This window comes from Eubalaena glacialis, chromosome 17, assembly GCF_028564815.1.
Source record: "Eubalaena glacialis isolate mEubGla1 chromosome 17, mEubGla1.1.hap2.+ XY, whole genome shotgun sequence".
NCBI lineage: Eukaryota > Metazoa > Chordata > Mammalia > Artiodactyla > Balaenidae > Eubalaena > Eubalaena glacialis.
Window position 1 is genome coordinate 79923876 of NC_083732.1, and position 23969 is coordinate 79947844.

The 23969-nt window shown below is 35.6% G+C and overlaps 1 protein-coding gene across 1 annotated transcript in view; it reads left to right on the forward strand.

Annotated features, from left to right (window-relative positions):
* EFR3A (EFR3 homolog A) overlaps positions 1 to 23969 on the forward strand; it is a 96712-nt gene that overhangs the window by 65380 nt on the left and 7363 nt on the right. The window contains exons 14-21 of the mRNA XM_061171748.1: positions 158 to 233; positions 4790 to 4951; positions 5587 to 5718; positions 6910 to 6977; positions 7949 to 8076; positions 16202 to 16293; positions 19823 to 19871; positions 23361 to 23464. Of these exons, the coding sequence (XP_061027731.1) occupies positions 158 to 233; positions 4790 to 4951; positions 5587 to 5718; positions 6910 to 6977; positions 7949 to 8076; positions 16202 to 16293; positions 19823 to 19871; positions 23361 to 23464 (811 nt within the window). The remainder of the gene's footprint in view (positions 1 to 157; positions 234 to 4789; positions 4952 to 5586; positions 5719 to 6909; positions 6978 to 7948; positions 8077 to 16201; positions 16294 to 19822; positions 19872 to 23360; positions 23465 to 23969) is intronic.

A 23969-nucleotide genomic window follows, 5' to 3' on the forward strand; every position in this document is an offset into this window, starting at 1 on the left:
AATTCAGTAGTATCATTACATATAGGCTTATTTAAAATGCTCATTGAAATGAGTGTTAAATAGTTCAGACTCCTAAGTATAGCTGATTCATCATATAAGATATGATATTATAACTAAATGTGCTGTTCATTAAAAATGATGCATTGATTGTCTCTAGAATAATACCAGATGTGGCTGACCTAAAAATAAAAAGAGAAAAAATTTGTAGACAAGACACAAGTTTCATGAAAAAGGTAAGATTATCTTCTGAAAAAGAATGCATGACTTAAGTTATAGCCATTTGAATTGTTAGGTAGTTTTATATTGATCGATAACCTTAAAATGAAGCCATAGCATTTTGGAGTTGAAAATCTGAAGCCATCTTCAACTCCCCACATTGCCACAACCGTCCTGATGGCGTCTCCTCCGGCCTGCATTTAAACTTTGGGTTGTCGGTCTGCTGTGATAGTTCCAAATTTCTCCCTTTAAGTAAAATGTCTCTCTGTAATTTCTGCCCTGCCCTCCTCCCCACCCCAAACACACGTACTGATTTCGCTTTTAATGGGTCTTTAATAGACAGCTTCACGTTTTTGAAAATACTTATCATCATTGATTAAATACATATAGTGAGTATTGTGTATTAGGCATTATTCTGTGCATTATTTGGGGTATAAAGGTCAGGTAGGCAGAATCTCTGCCTGTATAACTAGTATTTAGCTAGATTTTCATTATGATCACTTAAATTTTGTAGGCGTATTGGCAAATGGCTGAATTTAGAAAATTATGGCATCTAAAGTTATTTAGTATGTCAGATAAACTTTCTGTGCGGTTATTCTTCATCCAAAGCTTGAGCACCCAGTATTGCCAGACGCTGAGCTCAACATTGAGAGATACAACAGTAAACATGCCATGTGTGCTAACTGACCTCAGTATAATCACAGTTTTGGTGGATAAATCACAGTTTTGGTGAGCCTGGATCTTTAGAGGTGCAGAGAACAACAGACCTGTAGGAAGATAGGTACAGATATCTATAATCCCTGATCATCTTTGGCTCTTTGTCAGACCCCACTTTCTTCCTGTCACCATCTTTTATTTTCTTGTCCTTATCCGTTAATATCGATTGCTGTGTTTCAAGTTAATGGCCTCACAGTTTAAAAACTTCATTTGAAAAATATTTACAAACTATCACTGTTCCTAAATTAATGTGAATAAAAAGAATTCTTTAAGTTTGACTGTATTGTGTATGAAAAAAGTGGTTAATAATAGGTCAAAGGCATTAACTCTTTCCAACTTTTATTTTTTCGATACTTTATATCATCAAGTTAATCAAAGAAATTATTCCCCATAACTGAGGAACTTTTAATCGAGTGATAGAATGAATTTTAAAAATTTACTGATAGTTAATTTGGGGTTTTTTTACTTTAACATCATGACATTAAGCAAGCCTGAACTTTGGGACTGGATTGATTTTATTTTATCTAGTATGATAGAAATAATCCTTTGTGCTTAATTTTGCTAGCCAGTCAATTTGAAAGGGTATGGTTTAACTGAAAGGTTAGACTATTTATTCCTTGTTAAATTTTGAATCATTAAACTGTTCTCTGAATTAGTTTTCCTTCCATTTTATAATTTAAAATAACTTAACCTGGCTAAGCATTTGTTACCATTAGTATAACCCGTTTCTTTAGTATATTTTTCTTTAGGAACAATCTGTTCACATTTTTCCTTTATCAAATTTTATTTTTACAATTGGACACCCTTTTTCATTTACTTTCTCATTTATTTTATCAGTAAAAATGTTGTTTGGCTTTCATATGCAACTTTAACTAGCCACTTACGGAAATTTCAATGAAGACCTGAAGAAAAAAAATTGAGGTCTATAGCCAGGGGACTGTGGACTGCCCTTTGGTTAAGAGAAGCTTGCAGTTTAGAATGGACAGTACCTTTGGCTTTTCCATGCAAGCATTATGTCCAGGCAGCTGTGTCTCAGATGACTACCCAGCCTAAAACTACTCCATCTGAATGTTTCAGGGACATCTTAGACATCGGATCTAAGTTTGAAAAATTGTCCCAGGGCAAGGTGCCCTTACAAATTACGTTGGGAGGTGCCCTTTCAGCTCTAATTTCCTAATGAAGCTGTATTTCCAGATAAGAGAAAGCAGCTGTTTCCACTCAGCTGTTCCAAACAGCTGTTTCCTCACCTGCCAGGGCTACTCTCCTAGAGCTAAATTCCTGGCAGAATGTCACTGTATGAAAGAGCTCTTGTTAGTGTTTTATCAATTAAGGATTATGTAGAAAAAAAGTACTTCTTATTATGAAATGTAAAATATATAGGCATTATTGTTTTAATTACTTTTAAGTGAACAGCAGTACAGCTAAAAGCATCCCACATGCCCACCTTGTTTACAACTCCATCTTCTCCCCAAGAGGTAATCACTGTTCTTGCTTTCATGAATATTATTCCTTGGGTTTTTTTCCTACAATTTTGCCACCTAAGTGTATATCTGTATATCCCTGAACAGTACAGTGTCGTTTTATCAGTTTTTGTATTTTGTGTGAAAGGAACCATACCTTATATATTCTTTTATGTTTTCTTGCTTTCATTTAGCTTTATTTTGGTGAAATTCATTCACATGTGTAGCTTTATAGTATTTTATGACATGAATATACCACAAGTTACCCATTCTGTTGGTGGACATATGAATTGTTTGCAGTTTGGGTTTGTTATGAACAGTATGGCTATAAACGTTCTTGTCCATGTATTGTGCTGTATATAACTCTCATTTCTCTGATGCCTGTAGGAGAGAAATTACTGAGTAATAAGTTATGCATGCTTCAAATTTGCTAGACAATGCCAAACCACTTTTTGAAGTCATTATGTCTATTTGCACTATAATATTATAATACGTAATGTTAGATTTTAATTTTATCTAATATGGTAGGTATGTAGTAGGTAATTTTTTAAAAATAAACTTGAATTACGAAGGAACCCGAAGTTTAAACTCCCATGTGTGTAAGCACTGCTTTAATGGTTGTTAATGACGTTTAGAAACGTCAGATTTAAGAATAGGATTGGAGGTCATGAAGAACCTAGAGGCAAGAAGGGAATAAAGACACAGACCTACTAGAGAATGGACTTGAGGATACGGGGAGGAGGAAGGGTAAGCTGGGACAAAGTGAGAGAGTGGCATGGACATATATACACTACCAAACGTAAAATAGATAGCTAGTGGGAAGCAGCCGCATAGCACAGGGAGATCAGCTCAGTGCTTTGTGACCACCTAGAGGGGTGGGATAGGGAGGGTGGGAGGGAGGGAGACGCAAGGGGGAAGAGATATGGGGATATATGTATATGTATAGCTGATTCACTTTGTTATAAAGCAGAAACTAACACACCATTGTAAAGCAATTATACTCCAATAAAGATGTTAAAAAAAAGAAAGAGAAAGAAAAGGATTGGAGAGGGCCCAATACATAGACTGTTATACGCCAGAGTATAGAATCTTTTGAGAGAGAGACAAACTCTGGGTTCAGAAAGATGGAAACCAAAATGTCAGCTTCAAAAATAAAGAGGAATCTGTTAGGAGAGCATACATAGCTGTGTATCTGTAGCCACAAAACCCCCCACTTGCTGATACTGAACCACAGACCTAAACACTTAACCAGTCCCTGGCGCAGCTGGAGGATCGTGGCCACCCTCACCTGGGTGCGTCCATGTGCACGTTAAGTAGAGAACAGAGCAAAATGCGCACCTTTCAAGACCGGCTGGCGTCCAAAGACTGTGCTGCTGCTTCTCACTTCTTTCTCCTCCAGTGAGGAAGCAGGTGAACCTTCTGAGAAACAGGAACTGAGCTTGGAGTGTTGAGCTCAAGCCCCTCCACGTGGGAATGAGTAGGCCTTACCCTGGCTGCACATTACAATCACGGGGGGAGCTTTATGCTTTAAAAACACCGATGCCTGGGCTTCGCCACTGACGGGTTAAATCATATCGGGGGTGGGCAGTGGTGACCGGTGGGGAGGAGGCATGGTGGTCCTTCCATTTCCCAGTGATCGTAGCTTACAGTTTGCGTTGAGAACCAATGCAACACGTTGAGTTAATTACCACATAGTAACTTGAAATGGGGAAAACTCTTACTTCTGTTAGCTCTCACTTGGCAGTTAGACCTATACCCAGGAATGCTTTAGACAGCAAGGCTTTTATATTCTTTATTAACATATTTAGATGAGTTTGGTTTAGAGGGGACCCTCTCGCAGTCCCTGGGGTGTGTCTGTAACCACTCCCCATCTACAGATGGGCTTATAGATGTGCCATCGTCACTTCAGACAAAAGTGTAGCAGAACCTGGAGATGCTCTTCCCTGGACAGCTCTTAAGTCACCTCACAGAAGGTTGTTCCCTACGGCGGGAAAGCCTGAGTCCATTTCCTCTCAGCCAAATGTTCTTTATCATTGCCAAAGCTCCCATAATTCTGCCATTCATTTCAGTTTTTCTCAAATCAGTCTATAATTTGCTTGTCTTTTCAAATTAGTATTAAAAACATTTTCATTGTTTACACTGGAACTATTTCTTACTTGCTGTTTTTATTTAAGTTTGTCCTCCACTCCAATATTAGTTTGTAGTCATATATTGGTGTAGTTATTGACGTTAATAATTGGAATACAATTTGACCCTCCGATTATCAGCCTAAATCTCTTCCATGTTAAGTTATGTAATAAGATAGCTACTTTTTAAGAGGTTATATATGCATGTAAAATCTGCCTTGCTACATTTTAAGCAAAATTATCTTTTTCCTCTGTCATTCCCCTTTTCAGAATGGGCAACAACTATATCGGCACATATATTTGGGCTGTAAAGAGGAAGACAATGTTCAGAAAAACTATGAGTTACTTTATACTTCTCTTGCTCTTATAACTATTGAATTGGCCAATGAAGAAGTGGTTATTGATCTCATTCGATTAGCCATTGCTTTACAGGTATGTTTTCATAACCTTTCATTGAAGAAAGGATTCTTTCATGAATTAGACACCATCTTTAAAATATTATTGCCTTTATCCAAGGACATGAGTTTTTTAAGTGAGAGTCTAGTTTTAAATCTAGAATACTCAAGGCTACGATCCCATTCATTTATTCTTTTAACAAATGTTGAGTAAGTATTGACTGTGTGCTAACTGTTGTTCAAGGCCACAGGAATACTGTGATTAAAAAGACAACATGGTCCCTGTGCCCATCCTAGCAGGGAAGATGGTCGTTATATAATAAGAATTACATATATGTAGTTGTTTAATTGGAGTTTAAGTGTTATGCAATAACAGGACAGTTTGCAACGAGAATATATATATTTATTTTTATATATCTTATATATATTCTGCCCACGCCCACGTTTAGGAAGGGCTTTCCTAAAGAACTGTTTGAATTGAGAGATTTAAGTCTCTTATAAATGGGCATTTATTCTCTTTTTAGAATTTTCTTTTTTAAAAAGCTTCTTATAAGGGGACTTTTTTGTTAGCATTCCGAACTACCTGCAGTTTTTTAGTATAATCATGAGAAAATGCTAATGAAGCGTAAGACCTTGATCTTTCAGTGTTTGTTTTTTGGTTTTTTATTAAAGGACAGTGCAATTATCAATGAGGATAATTTGCCAATGTTCCATCGTTGTGGAATCATGGCGCTGGTTGCTGCATACCTCAACTTTGTAAGTCAGATGATAGCTGTCCCTGCGTTTTGCCAGCATGTTAGCAAGGTAATGTATTTAGAAAAGCCCTCGAATTTGATTTTTATACAAAAGTGGCGGATTTTCTTCCAGTGATGATTATTTTTAATTTTGATGATTATGTACCAAATTATTAAGATAATGCTATAAAAGTATGCATAACTTTTTCAGTAGTGACAAAATCGACACTACAGCTCTAACTATGACTAGTGTTATGTTTTCTTTGATGCCTGTTGTTATATTAGAATTTTTCTGTGTAATGGTTGAGTAGAATATATGATTTTCTTCTAAAATACTTCATGTGATTTCTTATATAATTGTTTTCCTTTTAAACCATTATGAATCTTAGTATCTAATATTTCTTTAATTATACAGTTTTTGTTGTTATTGTTTTAAACCAATCTACTTGAGTTAGATCTCAAAAGTTGAATAATTAATATGCCTCTCAGAGATTTGTCCTGTGTCATTCAACTGTGTTTAGCTTTCTCAGCAATAACTCATTAAATAGTTACTTGCATGATTTAATATACATTTCAGAGCTCCTAACTTACCTGGCAGAAAAAGTCCACTGTAGTTTTTATTCTTTAAAAACATCTTTCCGGGAGAACCTCATTTTTATGAAATTGGAAGCACATCTCTCAGTCCTTGCTAAAATGTAGGTTTTTGGAGCAGTCTAAGAAATAAAACTCATTCATTCATTAAACAAATGTTTGAGTGAATATTTGACATCTGCCATTAGAGATACAAATGCTGTGAAAGCAGTGTCCCCCTTTAAGTGGCTCCCAGGTGAGTGGAGGAGCCAGACCTCACAAGAGCGCTGAGACCACCTGCACGTGCTGCAGAGGAGGGGGGACAGCGAGGGCCTGGTGCTTGTGAAGGCATTTCCCACATGGGGCATTTGAGAAAGTACAGCTTCTAACCCCTCTGTAGTAGGTTTAATCAAATGTAATGTATCCTCTTTTTTTTTTTTTTTAACAACCTGTATTATTTTACTATCACGATTTTGTTACCTACTGACTTTTTAAAATAATAAATGTGAGAACAAAATGAACTCTGCTTTTGGGCTCTAAATGTAGTTTAAATTCCAAGATAAAATGACGGTATTTTGTATAAATGTTTAGATTCTGTTTCTGTGTTTTTAGTTTTCCAAATTTTTGTGGCAGGGTCCTGAGGAGTGAGGTTTTTGATTTTTACTTTGTTTTGTTTTTGAATATTTTTCAGGTTATTGAAATTCGAACTATGGAAGCCCCTTATTTTCTGCCAGAGCATATTTTCAGAGATAAGTGCATGTATGTTAATTCTTTACATTTTAAGGAAGGGGCACTGACTTGGGAAACCAATCAGTGATAATTACAAAGGAGTAAACTACTGTTAGAATAATTTTCTGGTGTTTTAAAATATTCATCGTTTTATGTTTCTGTCATTTAATTCATCTAACTTGTTTCTCTTGCTATAAAAGTTCTTGTACAGTATAAATGTAGACTCATGAACACATGGAATCAATCTTTGATGAAAAAAATTTATCTTACCTTTTTTTAATATGGAGGTATATCTCTTAAATATAGCATGTTCTGATATATAAGTGAACACTCCTTTAAGAGAATACAATATCCTGTTCAAGACTCAATAACTGACAACAATATTAATAAAGCTGTAGGAGAAAGAATGTATTACGGAAAATCAGTGTTATACCCTGAATTTTTTTCTTGCTGTCCAAACAAAAAAATATATATGAAAAATACTTTATTCAAACTTTTGGGCTCTAAAACCAGTTTAATATTGAAAGCATGCACATAAGATAATATTAAGCAGTTTGAAAGGAAAGTGAAATCGTAGGTCTTAGCCAAGTGCTTCCTATCACTTAGTTGGCTAATATCTTCTTCATTAACAGTCAGTGAGCTTCATTTTTATTTTCTTCTCTCAGTAGATTTTTAATTAGCATGAAAGTTAAAGCTGAATTTAGTCCTCTTCATCATTTAAGGTGTGAATACCAGTGGAATCATGTAAGGCTGGCTTCACCGTTGGGACATTACTGGGGAACGAATCAGCAGAATGCTTCATATATGGGTCCACGTACCATATGTTTTTAAAGAGCTCAAATTAGCCACCTAAAATACACTGATTTATCTATTACTAATGACAGTTTAAGTTGCATTTATATTTATATTTAGGCCTTGATCTAAAATGTTTATATGTTAATTTATTTTTGCCCAGTAATTTAAATAATACTAAATGACTTCTTTTTTGATCAACTTGACAGGCTTCCAAAATCTTTAGAGAAGCATGACAAAAATTTGTACTTTTTGACCAACAAGATTGCAGAGTCACTAGGTGGCAGTGGCTATAGTGTTGAGAGATTGTCAGTACCGTACGTACCACAAGTAACAGGTAAGAGGCAGGTAATTAGAACTCTTACTCTAGTGATTATGTGTCAGCAATTTTTCTGTTAGCCCAGTTAGAAAGTTAATTATGTTTGTATACTTACTAGCTTAAGAGAATTTACTTCTATTTTAAAATTTTGCTCTTGAAAACCTTTAGTAAATCTCTAAAAACATGTATATGATTTTATCTTGAGCATATTGAATCCTCAAGTGATTATCGTTATTATTATACTTCATATTTTATTGATATTATACTGAATAATATTATCCTTTAAACAAAGAAGCAAAATGAGATCTTTACTCTTTAAGCAATATTGTGTTTAACTTAGGGAAATTGGTGAAAATTGTTTAGTTAGTGATTTGTGACTATTGACCTTAATGAATTATGTAATTTTTGTCATTTGAAAGAGTACAGACTATTTGCTATGTAAAGAAATCTGCAAACTTTTTAAGTTAAGAATATGTTTTGCTCTGTGCATTATGTATTTCCTTCCGTTCTTTTCATTGCCTGAGATAATTCTGTTTTGTTTCAAGGCAAAATTGCATGGTGTCTTGCATTCAGTTTTTACTTTGAAAACTAAAATCGAAGAATTTTTATCTTACACCTTCATTTTCATTTGATGACTGTATAAATATTAAATTTGGTAGAAAAACTAGTTCTTTCTTTGGGGATACCTCTGTTCTATAAGAGAACTGTTTGATTTCAGTTAGGTAGTTTTCTGGATTAATCACTAGAAGTAGCACAGTCTTTGGGAATAGCTATGTTTTTATAATGTGGATCCAAAGTATATACATTTATTACAATGATGGTTGTTTATAATAGTCTGAGATGTTAATGAAAGCTTTTGCATTTTCTTTTAAATTCCATAGTATAGAAAATTCTATTCCTCATGAGTTCCTTGGGGAAATAAAAGTGCTAAGAATAAAACATGAGTAGAGCTTTGTAATTTAAAAGAATTTTTAAAACCGACTTTTAAAGTATTTCATTCTTATAACTTGGATTTAGCTCTCTTTCCTTCGGGCAAAAAACCTCATAAACCCAGGCACAAGTACAAAGGTAAATCCAAGTGTCAGTTTGGCTTGCCCTTTCCCTCACCTGTCCTCTAGGAAAATAGCTTAATACAATTTGCCTTCTAGAAAATGGAGCCAGTGGCCTGTATATTTTATATAGTTGTGAGTTCAGTTATTATTTTGCTCTACGTTCCCCATAGCTGTAGTTTATTTTCACTCCTTGTTATTTCCTTTTACCCTATTCCTTTAACTCTAAACAATTTTTAATGAAAATTATGGTACTTTTTTTAAGAGGTGGCTTGCTCTTCGCATTTCCTCCCACCCCTGAAAATGATATATTCTCTTTCTTAATGCCTCCCTATCATTGACTAGGAGAATTCTGAGTATTTCAGCATATACTTAGTTACATAACTGCACAGAAATCCCTCGGTGTAAATAAGGTTTTTCTGATTTATAAAGATTTTGATAGTTTAGAACCAGTCCGTGGCATGTGTGTCCTGCCTTAATGCAGAAAGAGTCAGAAGATACAGTGATACTTTATGGGATAATCAATTGGTTATTAAAGTTTCCTTTTGCTGTATAACCATCAGATATTCATTTTAAAAAATAAGGGATTTAAGAACAATATATCAAAAGAAAAAAAACAAAATAGTTTGTTGTGTATCATGCATATACACCCATCATCATCAAAATAGTAGCTGCCACTTATTAGGCACTAACTGTATGCCAGTCACTGTGATAAGCACTTCGTATTCATGTTCTCAGTTAATCTGTAACATAGTTTGGTGAGGAAGGTAGCACTGTCTTTGTTTACAAATGAGGATAGTGAGACTGAAATTAAATCATTTGGTTAGGTAAGACCACTAGAATTAACTGCCTTGCCTGTTCAGTTAGGTGCTTAATAAATTGATTTTTGCCAACTGTGTGCTCAAAGATTGTTCAGTCATCCATATTGATCCAAGTGTATTTTTTTATGTATTCCACAAACCTTTACTGAGAGTCTACTATATATCAAGCACTTTTCTGACTTTTGGGGGTAGAAAGATGTTAAGGTTCAGTCCCTATCCTCAAGGATTAAAATCTGGTGGAGAAGACAGACAAACGATTGAAATATAATGGTAACTAGTTCTAAAGAAAGAAGAATGGTCTGCCTAAAGCTTACTGAACCGTTGGTGACTGACATATAGTAAATGATCAATAAATGTTAGCTGATTATTGCATTTTCCTTTTATCTCAAATCAACCTAGAATTTGAGTTAATAGCGTATGTCTAGGTGTATGCTAAATGCTCCTCTGTGAGAGGGTACAGTACTTAATGAGTACTTACAGTGTGCCAGCTGCTGTGCAAACAGAAGCAAAAATGAACAAGACAGATAGAGGTTTCTGCTTTCACAAAACTTATAGTCATTCCTAACGGGTTCCTCATCTGGACCACAAAACACAGAAGATGATTTTGAGTGACGTTTTTCTCAGTTCTCCCAAGATGGCACTTCACCAGTTTTATTCGAGATGCATAGGAAAGAAGTTAATTCATTATACAATTTGTCTAACAGGACAGTTGCAATATGCCTTAAAGTCTATGATCAGAGAGGTTTGGGGTCCTCAGGCAGCACCTAGGAGAGTGTTTGGTCCAGGTTTGGTGACATGGATGTCTTCCAGAGGAAAAAGTCCCTACGCTGAGCCTGAAGCAGGTGTTAGGCAAGTGAACTGTGTTTCATGCAGAAGTAATAGCATATGTGGAGGAATGGAGGTAGGCAAGAACATGATTTTTCAAGGAATTAGTATAAAGTTAGTCTACTTGGAGGGAATTGGAAGAGTAGGGTTGGGAATTGTAAAACCGGGTTAAATAGTTTGAACTATCCTAAAAGCAATGGGGAGTCATTAAATGATTTTAAACAGGGGATGGCATGATAAGAGTTGCATTTAGAAATGTTACTCTAGTTGTAGTTTAGCAAACTGAAGACGGGACAGCCATTTAGAATACTCTTCAGTAATCTCCAGGAGAGATGGCAGTGACCTGTACTAAGGAGGTCCCAGTGCGAATACAGGAAAGTGAGTGGACTCTAGAACACTGCAAGAGAGAATCTCCAAGCAGTTGAGTGATACGGGGGGGCAGGGAGAAAGGCAAAGGTTTTGTCTAGGGCTCTACCACGGACATTTGGGTGCTTGGTACAGCACCAGGAGGAAGAGCAGACAGAGCTTGTTTGCTGCTTCATTTGCTTGCTTTTTGTTGTTTTTGTTTTAGGAGGGACGGGTGGTGTGACTGGGTTTAAGTGAAGAAAGAAAGAAGTGTGCATTTCAAATGTAACTGTCTATAAGTAGTTTTGAATCTTGGGTGATAGAAGGATGGACTTTTTATTAACAGAAATGAATAGGGAAGAGGGGGTAGTTTTGGAGTTCAGCCTTTTGTTGAGTGTCTTGGACAATGGAGCATCCAAGTACGGTAGGGGTCAGGACTGTGTTTTGTGTGAGAGATTAGAGGTTATGATGAGAATTTTGAAATTGGCAGTATAGGGAATTTTGCAAGAGCTTTCAGGAAAGATGACTTCTCAAAGTGAAGAAGTGAAGAGAGAATAGAATGGCTTTGTTCTACCCTTGCTATGTGGCCTTGGGCATAACCCCTTAATCTCTCAATGACCCCATATCCTCATGTGAAGCGAGGACCATAGCCCTGAAGCCATTTCGCTCAAGTGGGATATATACATGAAAGTACTTTTAAAAACTACAAAATGCCATATCAGTATAAGAATGTTATTAGTATTTTTTTAATGTCTTAATCTTCCAGTTGGCATTTTGAATTTTGTTAATTTGTTTTATTGATTAAAAGCACTTATAACACATGGATGCCTTTATCTGCTTTATCAAAACCTCCATTATTTTTCTACGAATATCTGCTTATAAAAGTATTTTCATGTATATATCCTATCTCTCCTTGTAGAGGTTTTGTTTTAAAGCTTGTTTTAGAAATAAAAGATTGTCTTTTATATTACACTGGCTTTTTATTCATGGTGACAATGGTTTTTTAGGTTCTTTTTATTTTATAAATATGCATTAGCTCTAGATGGAATTTTGTGTTTTTCTACAGGACTAAAAAAAGTATATCTGTATAAGTAGTATCAGCATTAAACTGACATTTTAAATTTCGTGTAGATAAATTAATCTGTGAAATTTCATTTTGCCCCAGTTAGCTTTTTCATTGAATCTGAATGGTATAGTAGCCCTAATTACATTTGTGATTTATTATATACAGTTAAGTAAGTTCCTACATCTTATTTTTTATATAGCCATAGAAAATTATATTGAGTAATTTAATGTAGTTCTGTGTTATACTTGTATTCAGACTGTTTTCTCTATTCTTTAGCCATCTGAATGCAGTTATATACATTACACACAGATACACCAGGTGGCAGCAAAATATCACTGAAGGACGTTAGGCCTCGCTCTCTCTAAGTATTACTTCTAAAACCCAGGTTCTAATTAAAAACAAAAAGAAGAAACAACGATTACCATTGTGAACGGCAGATTATAGGAAGCGGAGAGGGAGAAGGGATGGGAAAATGAAAGGGCATAGAAAGTGGTGTCTGGGACTACCCCAAACCAACTTCAGGAAGGGAAACAAGGGCCTCCTGAGGGGATGCGTACATCAGACGCTGAGATGGTGACAGGGTGGTTCTCGAACTGGCAGGACAGTGCAGTCCACGGAGGCTGCAGTGATGCTGCGTTTCAGCAGACTTTGAAAGGCAGGTCAGGAACCAATGTGGATGGCCCATGGAAACAGGAGAGTTATCTTTGGTAAGCTCTATTTTGGAAAGCTTACTTTTGTGTAGATGTACAAGATATCTGATGATAGTTGTATCTGGGCTTTTTCTGTCACCTACAAGCAGGTTGCTCTATAGGTCAAAAGAAAGAACTTTCTGAGAATATAGTATTAGAGTTTCCCACTGAATTTCATTTTCTTCCCTAATCTCTGCTCACTATACTTCCCTTCTCTTCTTGTTGATTTTTGTCACTCAGTAATCCCTCTCCTGCCTCTGTACTTCTCCTTTCCTTTTTATTTTTATCTTAGGCTTCAATTTGACTTTTCTCTGCAACCATCAGCCTTTGTATATTAACCTAGAAATTCTTGTGTGGGTGGGAAGCAGGCTATTATTTATTCCTCATTTTGAGTTCTGGTAAGACATTGAAAGTTGGCGTGATTAGAGGGTAAAAAAGCAAGTCAGCAGTGATGACCACATACTATTTTGTGGCAGTTCCATTGATGTTTGGTCATTAGCTTTGGTGATTTATATTAGTGCATATGATCATGAAGAAAAAGAAAAAGTACAGTATCTAGGCTACCTCAGTAATGGCCCTATGCAAGAGATATAACATTTCCAGCCTGAAAACTGTAGAAAAACGATAGGTAATAACTTGTCACAGATATAGGTCTGTGTTCCTCCAGCCTTCACCCAGCAGAACCTGAGTAACTGGTGTGTGCTAGATGCAGACACAAGAGTCTGCCCCTGAATTTCTTGTATACTTGGGGACATAAGACATTAATTCATATGTCTGTACTTCAAGGCCCACTAGATGAATAAAGGGTGATGATGATTGAAGAGTGACAAGGAAAGATCAGTCATAACTGAAAGTAAATTTTTGTAGCTAGAAGAAAGAGGGATAAGTAAAAATAATTAGAGTGATATTTAAGATTTAAAGGAAGCGATGTAATATTTAACCAGGGCTTGAAAGATAAGAATCTTAACAGTGGGGAGGACATAAGAAAGGGCAGGTAATAAAGGGCTTCCAGTAGGAGTTTCTGTTTGTAGACAAGCATGTAAGGCAGATGTGCCAAAGCCTGCTCAGAGGTTGGAGAATAGGCACGTTTGCCTTAAACATGAGAAAAATAAGGGAGCAGCTCTGAAGTTACTGTTGGCAAGATCTGACTGGAGAACCCAGATGCCTTTTTACTTCATCAAGCAATGGGTAGATTTGCTTGGGGGAGTGATGTGGTTAGTGTTTTAGTGTTTAAGAAGCTCATGGTGGCATAGAGGGAAAATTCTAGAAAGGTCTGTTATCAGTCAGGATAGACGGGGTCAGTGGTTCTCAACTGTGGGTGATTTTGCCCATCCCACGGAACATTTGTCAACCCTAGAGACATTTTTAGTTATCACCACTGGGGCAGGCCTACTGGCATCCGGTGGGTAGAGGTCAGGGATGCTACCGAACATCCAGTGAGGCACAGGACAGTCCCCACGGCAAGAATTACCTGGGCCAAAATGCCACTAGTGCCAAGGCTAAGAAACCCTGGCTAAGTTGTGCTGTGAGAACAAACAGTCACAGGTTCTTAGTAGTTTAAACCAGTAAAGATGTATTCATCACTCCAACTAACTGTGCATAACTTCATGTCATCCGTATTCTGGAATCCAAGCTGACGGGATAGCCGCGATCTGAAATGTTACTCTTACTTCACTGGCCAGAACTAGTTACACAGTCCCTCCTAACCACAAAGAGGCCAGGAATTGCGATCCTACTATGTCCCAGAAAGAGAGTAAATTGCCGTATTTAATTAACAACATTAATTACTGCCATGGAAGGCTACCTTGGAGTAGAGGAGTAGTCAGTAAGAAAGAAGCTAGTTTCTTTATGTTGGCCTTCTTTTAGTTCATTCTTCACCCCTTCAGAAGGATAAAATCACAGTACAGTTGATCCTTGAACAACACGGGTTTGAACTGCACGGGTCCACTTATACACAGATAATTTTCAGTAAATACATACTGCAGTACTATATGATCTTCAGTTGGTTGAATCTGTGAATGCAGAACCATGGATATGGAGGGCCGACTAAAGTTATAATGCAGATTTTTGACTGTGCAGGGGTCAGTGCCCCAAGCCCCCATGTTGTTCAAGAGTCAACTCTATATACAAAATGAGATTAGAAAGATGGAGTGTTGCCAGATTATGAAGTGACTGACTGTGCTGTTCGACTAAGATTCTAGACCTGAGCTTCCCAGTTGTTATTGGGAGCTTTACAGGTGTGTCTGGATAGTTATCTCCTTAGTTCTTCAGGTAGCTGGCTCGGGCCTGGTGTAGTCAGCTTGTGGTGCGAGCAGCCTCTTCCTTTTATCTCCATATGCCTTACACGTATTATAATTATATATATGTGCTTTGATGTGAAAAAACTTGCGAAGCTCAGCATTAGTCAGTGGGCTGGATTTGTTTTTTTGTTGTTTTTTTTTTAAATAAATTTATTTATTTATTTATTTATTTTTGGCTGCATTGGGTCTTCGTTGCTGTACGCGGGCTTTCTTTAGTTACGTCGAACGGGGGCTACTCTTTGTTGTGGTGCGCTGGCTTCTCATTGCGGTTGCGGAGCACGGGCTCTAGGTGTGCAGCTTCAGTCGTTGTGGCTCGCGGGCTCTAGAGCGCAGGCTCAGTAGTTGTGGCACACGGGCTTAGTTACTCCGCGGCATGTGGGATCTTCCCGGACCAGGGCTCAACCCCGTGTCCCCTGCATTGGCAGGCGGATTCTTAACCACTGGGCCACCAGGGGAGTCCCTGAATTTGTTTTAAAAGTATAGTTTAGTGTGAAAAAGATTTATTTTAGAACAACTCTACTGGTAGTATAGGAGGGAGTGTTGTATTAGACCAGTTAGTAAGCTATCCTCAGATCTAGGTAAGAAAAGATAAAGATTTTTGAATGATGGCACTCTTGAAAAATAAATATGGCATTGTGGAGATACAGGAGGTTTATTAGAGATGTTAAAATTGGGTTTAGAACATGTCGAATAGAATTGGTTAATAGAGAATTGGGAAATTTGAACTGGATATGGAACTGGAGATGTGGAGGGCTAACTGTAAAGTGCTGTGCTGATTTTCGACTGTGCAGGTGTCAGCACCCCTGACCTCCATGTTGTTCAAGGGTCAGCTGTATTAAACTGAGTTCAGCCATCAATTTTATTTTTTTAATCTGCTTCACGACATATAACAATCTGAGAGCGCACTGTTTCATATATTTAGTAAAAGAGCAAAAAAGGCAAAAAACGGTCTTAACTTTCTGAAAGTTTAAATCTGCAATAGGTGGAGTTTATAAGTGACATATCATTCTAACTAGCACGTAATGGGGGAAATGTTTTAAAATTTTAGATGAAGATCGACTTTCTAGAAGGAAAAGTATTGTGGACACCGTATCCATTCAGGTGGATATCCTGCCCAACAGCATTCCTTCGGATGATGTGGTAAGTTGCTGAAAGTTTATGATGAAGTACTGTCTTGAGATAGACATCAATTTAAAAGAACTTTTTTCCCCTCCACACTTTTAAACAGGATCAAATACAACTCTGATTTATCCCTAAATCAACAAAATTGTTAGTAGAAGTTAATCTGATTTAGCCTTGAACTTATTTATAATTTATTTTACTGAACTCATTTCATACACCTATAAAGATACATAAACTTAATATTGTGTGTTATGATATCACTAGATTTCACATTGCAGTAAAAGGAAGCATAAGCTAGAACTAAGTGAGTTTTTTTAATAAGTAAGAAATGCTACACAAGGCCTGTTATTAAATAAGTAGGTCCTCTAATCCTATTTATTTTTAAAGATTTATGAAACATAAGTTGTGAGAATAAATGGAATTATACACTCTCATGTGAAGCCAAATGCTCACTACTTTTAGAACGTTTCAGAATTTCACCTATGAAAGAAATTCTTTTATCTTTTTGGATAGTAAATATAATGAATTTAACGTAGGTTAAGCTGTATCAGCGACCTGTGAACTCTTTAAGGAGTTATTTGAAACATCATAGATTTAATATTCTCCTCCTGTTTCAATAGAGCACAAGAGTGTACCCAACTGAGTTATAGGAAGAAAAAGCAGCCAGTATTCTCTAGGACTTATCCACACAAATCAGCAGAGAATTTTTTGATAGTCAAGTAAAAATGCCAATGTGCCAGCATGTCAAGTCAGCCTCCTCCTTGTGGTTTATCCATTGTTTGCCTTCTTAGGTATTTCATTATTTCTCATTGGTACAATGTAAATAACTAAAAGAATATCCATGTAAGAAAAGAGGAAGGAAGTTGTCTGAATTCATGCTTTCTCAGCCTCCTTTCTCCCTCCTGCTTCCAATGCCTGCCAGTTAATTTGTCTTCAGGAATTAAAACTATTTGGTGGCCAGGGTACAGCCAATTAATTTATATCTTTCATGCTTTTAACTCCCTGTTATGTAAAATTAATCAGTTTTATCAAGGAATTATCTGCAGAGCGTCAGAGTAGTTGGAATAGGCAGTTTAGTGTTCATTTTGGAACGTGGGGCTTTAAGGTTGGTTTAGAGTTTCTTACCAGTTTAAGACTCAGGAAAAATCATCTTCCCTAAATTTCACCTCTTCAAAGCCATTTTAATTTTTACACTCCTTACTAGCAAGAAGGATATCTTGCTAGCTATATCTTTCAGTGATTATGAATTTGCTGCTATTACCTTTTGAGGGAAGAAATTCATCCAAAGCCTTAGTTTATACTTGTCAAGAGTGCAGTCTATTTTATTGACTGGTATTTTTCCATTTGCCTTTTGTTAACCATTTTTATTTCTTTTAAAAATACATATATAGCACTTTAAACGGTTGCAAAGAATCAGTCTATTTTGATAAAATGAACTGAAGAAACATTTGCATGAAGACAGTATAGGAGGAAGATTCTTGAGCATGAATTTTACATTAAAAGTTCATTAATACATTTGTTAACTTACTAAAGATCCTTTTGTTTTATCTTTGCTATAACTATAAATCCTAAGTCAAATATGCCTCACCCTGAGTATTTGAAAAGTTAAGTACAGTTTAGTATATAAGATTTACTTGAGCACATTGGAGTTTCAAACTCATTTACCATTATGGTATCTGATTTTGTGTAGTAGGAATGGTCGTTGAAACACCAGAAGACAGAATAACAGTACCTTCTAGGCTAAAACTAACTAATTTCATTGTGTGGACAGGAGAAAGTGTCATCAGTTAGGTATTCACCAGTTCGTGGTGTAACAAAATATCAAACTAAGAATAAGTATATCTGCTAACAATGAATCAAATTAAAAAATTGCTCATTTGAAAAATTGCTCATTATTTCATCAAAATTACTTGAAATTGTATATACATAATCCCACTTAGTCCTCAGATATATTTGATACCTGCTTTTAGAGCTTGTAATGTTGTTTAGATGGAGATCATAGCAAAACTTTTGTTTTCCCTAGATATAACTCAGCTTATTACTATGGTCTGTTAAAATACCTGGTCCATTTCTGAGGTATGTGAGTTCTAACATTTGCAATTCAAATTTTAGCCCACCATGAATCACTTAGTGAACTTCTCCTAAAAATTGCACTATATATGTATAAGGATACCTAAATTAAATTAAGGTATTCAAGAAGATAAATGGCTAAAACATTTATTTATTTCAGCGGCGTCTCTGCCTCCTGAAATTAAATGATCAGCTTGACTAATAGAATAAAGCACCATAGGCATGATTCTTTGATGCTGAGCGAATGCATCATCATTATCCAAATTAAGGAAAACAACAAACAGAGAAGAGTTATTAGATAAAGTACTCTAGCTTTTCACTTATCCAGGATTGAACAGGTAATAAGTAAAGATTCTACGTAATAAGAATTCTGGCCTTCTAGCTTCTCCTATGTTCTTTCTCCTATACTATAGTTGTTTCTCAAAAGTCTAAAGCTCTTAACCAGTTGTAAGAACAACTTTGAAGTACTAGATTGCTTCTAGGTACAAATAATTGACCAGCCAGAGCCTAATCTTATATATCTGCTCCAAATATCTAGAACAAAGCAACTGAAGATTCCCAAGTTTAATCTGACTTCAACTAGAAATATGAGCCCTCAGTAGAAAAACTGAGGTAGTGGAACTCTTGCTGCTTGATTTCCAGCTAAATCCTTTGTACAGAGAGCTAAGGTGCAAAGCATGAAGTCTTTTGCTTTCACTAGTCTTGCTGCCTTAGACTTAGCAAAAAGAAGCTCATGAGCTAAAATTAGGGATGACCATAGTCCAAGGCAAGTACTCATATATCATTTCTTAACTTTTATTCAGAGATACTATAGTAACTGGATATATTATTCCTTCTGAAAATGTGCTAGTGCCACAAAAAGTATTACTGACTTTTTATGTAAGCACTTGATTTCATACCTTTTACATGTCTCAAAGCAAGCGAGATTTGAAAACTTCAAGTTAAAGGGAGTTTCTGGAGAATAAGACTTGGTGGTTGACCTTAAAAGATCCAGAATATAATTATTTTTAAATGTTGGTTAACTGTACTCATTGAACACTTCCCAAAGTAGTGATTTTTTGCTTTAAAATTTTTGCATTTAAAGTTTCAGATTATTTCATTTTTGATTTTTAAACTGTATGTGGTACCAAAATTATAAAGGGTATAGAATACTTAGTTTTCATTTATTACATAGCTGAAGCTGCATTTATATATAATCTCTGCCTTGAATATTGGTTGGGTTGCCTTAAAGGTTGCTAATTCTGCCAGCCTAACATCAATCTGTAGGCTTCTTTGGGGAACCACTGTGGTAGGCCATTGTTAAAACCAATGAAAACGTGGAGATTATTTGATACTGTTGAGTGTGATCACAAATCCAGCCAACACAAAGAAGAGAAAATATTTGTCAAAGTTCTTAGATGACTTGTAACTAGGTGAAGGTATCGTTTATATTGACCGTTCTTAACTCTTTATTTTACTTAAAATCACTTTTCTCTAGGTTAGTAACACTGAAGAAATCACCTTTGAGGCGTTAAAGAAAGCAATTGGTGAGATTTTGCTTATTAACTCTCCTAGTATTTTCTAGCTTATCTATATCTTGGTACTTGTTTAAATGCCAGAATTAACAGAGGCAGCATGGCAAGTGTATATACTGTCGATTTCTATATAAATATATAATCAATTTATTAGCTTATGTTCTTTAGACTTTTGTAATTGTCCTGTCTTGTCATAGATAATTATTTTCCTCTCTATAGAATGACTTTTCTAGAATTATGAAAGCATATCGCCATGTATTTGAATGCTGCCCTTATTTGGTGGCCAACATTGAGGCTGAATGAATTTATGAGAAATAGTGAATGTATTTCCTTTTATAGGAGATGGGCAGGTGAATAATTCTGAGAGAATTACATAGAATGATTTTTAATAGGCATATAGCAGTGTAATTAGAAGCGTGTTTCTAATGGGGTAAGAGAAAGGAGCTGGCCGAAATTGTCAGCAGGCACAATAGAGTCACGCTAATCCTTGCTATTTTATCAATGAGAACACTGAGGCAGAGAAATTAGCAACTCTCCTGAGATCACATAGCTAGTAAATACCGGAGACAAATTTCATACCCAGGTCTGACTGACTCTGTTATCTTTTCACTTATCTTTGCATAAAATAATACTCTGATTTTTTTTTTCTCCTGTAGCCTTTATGGAAATAAATTTTACCTTATATAATTTGCCTCTTTTAAAAATTTTTTAAATGATTCCTTCAATTAAGTATTAATATAAATTCCTGCTAGGCTCATGATGCCTTGATCTCAATTCACTTCTAATTGGTAAAGCAATAGAGGGTGGAAATTGACTTTCACGATAGAGAGTGGAAATTGGCTCTCAATTTTTAAGAAATATTAGAATAAGAAAATCATTAACAAGGGAAGTGAAGTGCTCTAGTACCCATCATACATGAAATAAAATCTGACCTTTTTCAGCTTAATCCATTAGAGGATTTTTTTTTCTTATTGTAATATCAAATTTGCCAAAATAAAATTGAATTTAGTAAGCAATTTTTGAACACCCATTATGTACAAGATACTGTGAGACATTTAAAAATTAAAAAGACATGTTGAGGAACTTACAGTCTGGCAGTGGTTCTCAAAGTATGTCTTTGGACCCCTGGAGCTTTGGGGAAGACTCTTCCAAGGGATCCTTCAAGTCAAAAAGTATATTCAGCACAATACTAAGACATTATTTGCCTTTTTACTGCATAGATTAACATGAATGAAGGCAGTGGCGTCAAACTGTACTAGTGGTCATTGAATTCTTCAGCACCACACATCCCCAGTTATTTTTAAAAGTCAAGATTTCTCTTAAGAATGCCTTTGAAGAATCAGTATAAATGATTAATTTTATTAATCTCATCCCATGAATACATGCCTTTGGGAAGCACATATAAAGCACTTCTTTGATTGCTTTTATTTGCAAGCAGAACTAGTTGGTTTTTTTAAGGAACATCACTTTTACTTTAAAAAAAAAAAAAAAAGACAGAAAACCTGTGGTATTTGAAGGGAAGCTGTCACTTCAAGAGAAAAAAACCACCCTGACGGTATTTGCTTCCAGTGATAAAATTAGCACTTTTTAACAAAATTAGAATTTTGAAGCTTATGTTTGCCACTGCAAGTTTGACAGTTCCCCAATATTTATTTAAAGACTTCTCTAATGAGATCAGTGATAATAACTAACAAATGTGATTTTAAAGAGTATTTTACAGTGAAATATGTCTACATGTAGAGGGTCTGCATAAATCAGTGGAGCAATATTCCAAATGACCTTGCATGATGTTACAAAACCATACAGGAGTAAAGCTCTATTCAAACTGTAGAACAGACCAATAGATGTTAATATAACCAATTACAAAAAGTTCATTAATAAGGTTTCAAATTCCATATTGCAACTAACTTTTAAGAAACTACCGTTTGTCGTGCTTTGTTGTAGTGTCCAAGAAGAAATAGCTACAATTCTGTGAAAAGGCTATTTATTGAATTACTCTTTCCCAGTCCATACCTGTGTGAGTTTAGTTTTTCTTTATATACTTCAACCAAAATAACATATTGCAGTGGACTGAATGCATTTGCAGGTAGAATCCAACTGCTTCTATTAAGTCAGACATTAAAGAGATTTGCAAAAATAGAAAACAATGCCATTCTCTTCACTAAATCTTTTCATTTTAGAAAATATCATTATTTTTTCATGAAACAAATGTTATTTATGTTAACATATAGTGGTTTCATTTCTTTAATGCATTTAATGAATATTTTTAAAGTCTCATTTTTATATTGTAATATGGAAAATATCAAATGATGTAATACATAAAGAAAGCAATTTGGCTTTCTTAATAATTTTTCAGAGTAGAAAGGAGTCTTGAAACAAAAAGTTTGAGAACTACTGGACTAATGCATGGAAAAGAAACTTGCTGCCTGCAGGCCAAATTTAGGTGGAAGTATTATTTTCAGAAATTGGATTTGAATAAAGACCAGGGATGTATGCTCAGCTTGCCCAAGTCCTGTTTTTCTTACTGCTTTTAAAACATTTATGTTTCCTGCCTAGCCTCTGGCACATTTGAGCTTGTGACCCTGATCTAGTGAACACGAGAGATGTGATCATAATTCTGTATTATAGTCATCCAGAAAAAGTACATAAATTCGACAACTTTGTTAACCTGCCACAATTCCAGAGGGGGGAAAAAGAAACCTATTTCGTTTGTACCTGCTATATCCATTTTTTAAAACTAGCTAATTGTTACAGTTTGTCTACCTGAAGAGAAGCTTTGTTTTTGAAGAACCTTGAACAGATTGTGTTTCATCTTATGAAATTCTTGACCAGGAGAAAAAAAAAAGCTGAAGAGTTGCTGAGTTGTTACTGTAGACCATCAATAAATAAGCCATTAATTAGCCTTCTTTTCAGATTCTTAAGCAAATAGACATAGTTATTATATGTATCAAAATGACAGACACTTATTATTTTATTATCTCACAAACTTTGGCCAGACCACACATCATCTTAAGATTTTAAAAAATCCCTTTTCAAATTGTGGAAGATAAATGGAAAAGGCTAAAACAATATGGTTCCTCATGACCCTATCTGTATTTCAATCACGCCATTCACTATCAAGTTTAGCAAACTTTTAATTTAGTACCTCATATGTGCAAGGGCATGATTATTAATAAAAGAATCATCCTTCAGGAAGGGCCTTGAAGTTGTTTGACTTGTAGGAAGTTGTCATGCTTCTGCTTTTATTTGGTAAGAGAGACAAAGGTAGTCTTATGAAAAAGGGTTTTGTGCTGTGTAGTTTTTAAATTTTTTTATATGTGGGCTTTCTAGCCTTAACTAAGACACTTCAAGGATGTCACACCTTTTGCTTTTTTCCCTATACAAGTAGTCCTATAAATTACCCTTATTTTTTATTTATAGATCATTTGCTCTTAGGGTCATTGGCAAGGTTCTATGAAATTTTGTGTTCCTTTTAATGGGTCTTTGTAAACATTTATATAGATACCAGTGGAATGGAAGAACAGGAAAAGGAAAAGAGGCGTCTAGTAATAGAGAAATTCCAGAAAGCACCTTTTGAGGAAATAGCAGCACAGTGTGAATCCAAAGTAAGTGAACACATGGTGAAGGGGGTTGGGGGTGGAGTTTGACTTCGTGGAAGCTGTCCTGGTAATTGGTAGGTAGATTCCAAGCTCCAGGCAGATCAACAGAATCCACAAGGTAGTGGATTTGATAGGGACTGAAAACTGAAGACGTAGCTATGAAGCCTAAATAATTTTTTTGTGTAATGTCAGCTGATGGGAATGGCAGATCCCAAATTAAATGTTAACAATTGTTATTGCTTTGAAACTGTTTTTGCAGTGGTTTTCAATGATTTTGCTGTAGGTATTTTGTGTGTCTATCGATTTTGTTTTTACCAGTGAGACTAGGAAAGGAATAAAAGAGAAACTTTACATTAAATTCCAGTGTATGAGACAGATAAAACCAAAACATTAAAGCATTCTGTACCATCAGTTTAATAGTTAGAGTTATGCTTTGTCCTTTAAATCACACTTGTATTATTACATATGGGTGTTTGGAAAATAATAGATCCATTCTTAACATTTTTTTTCT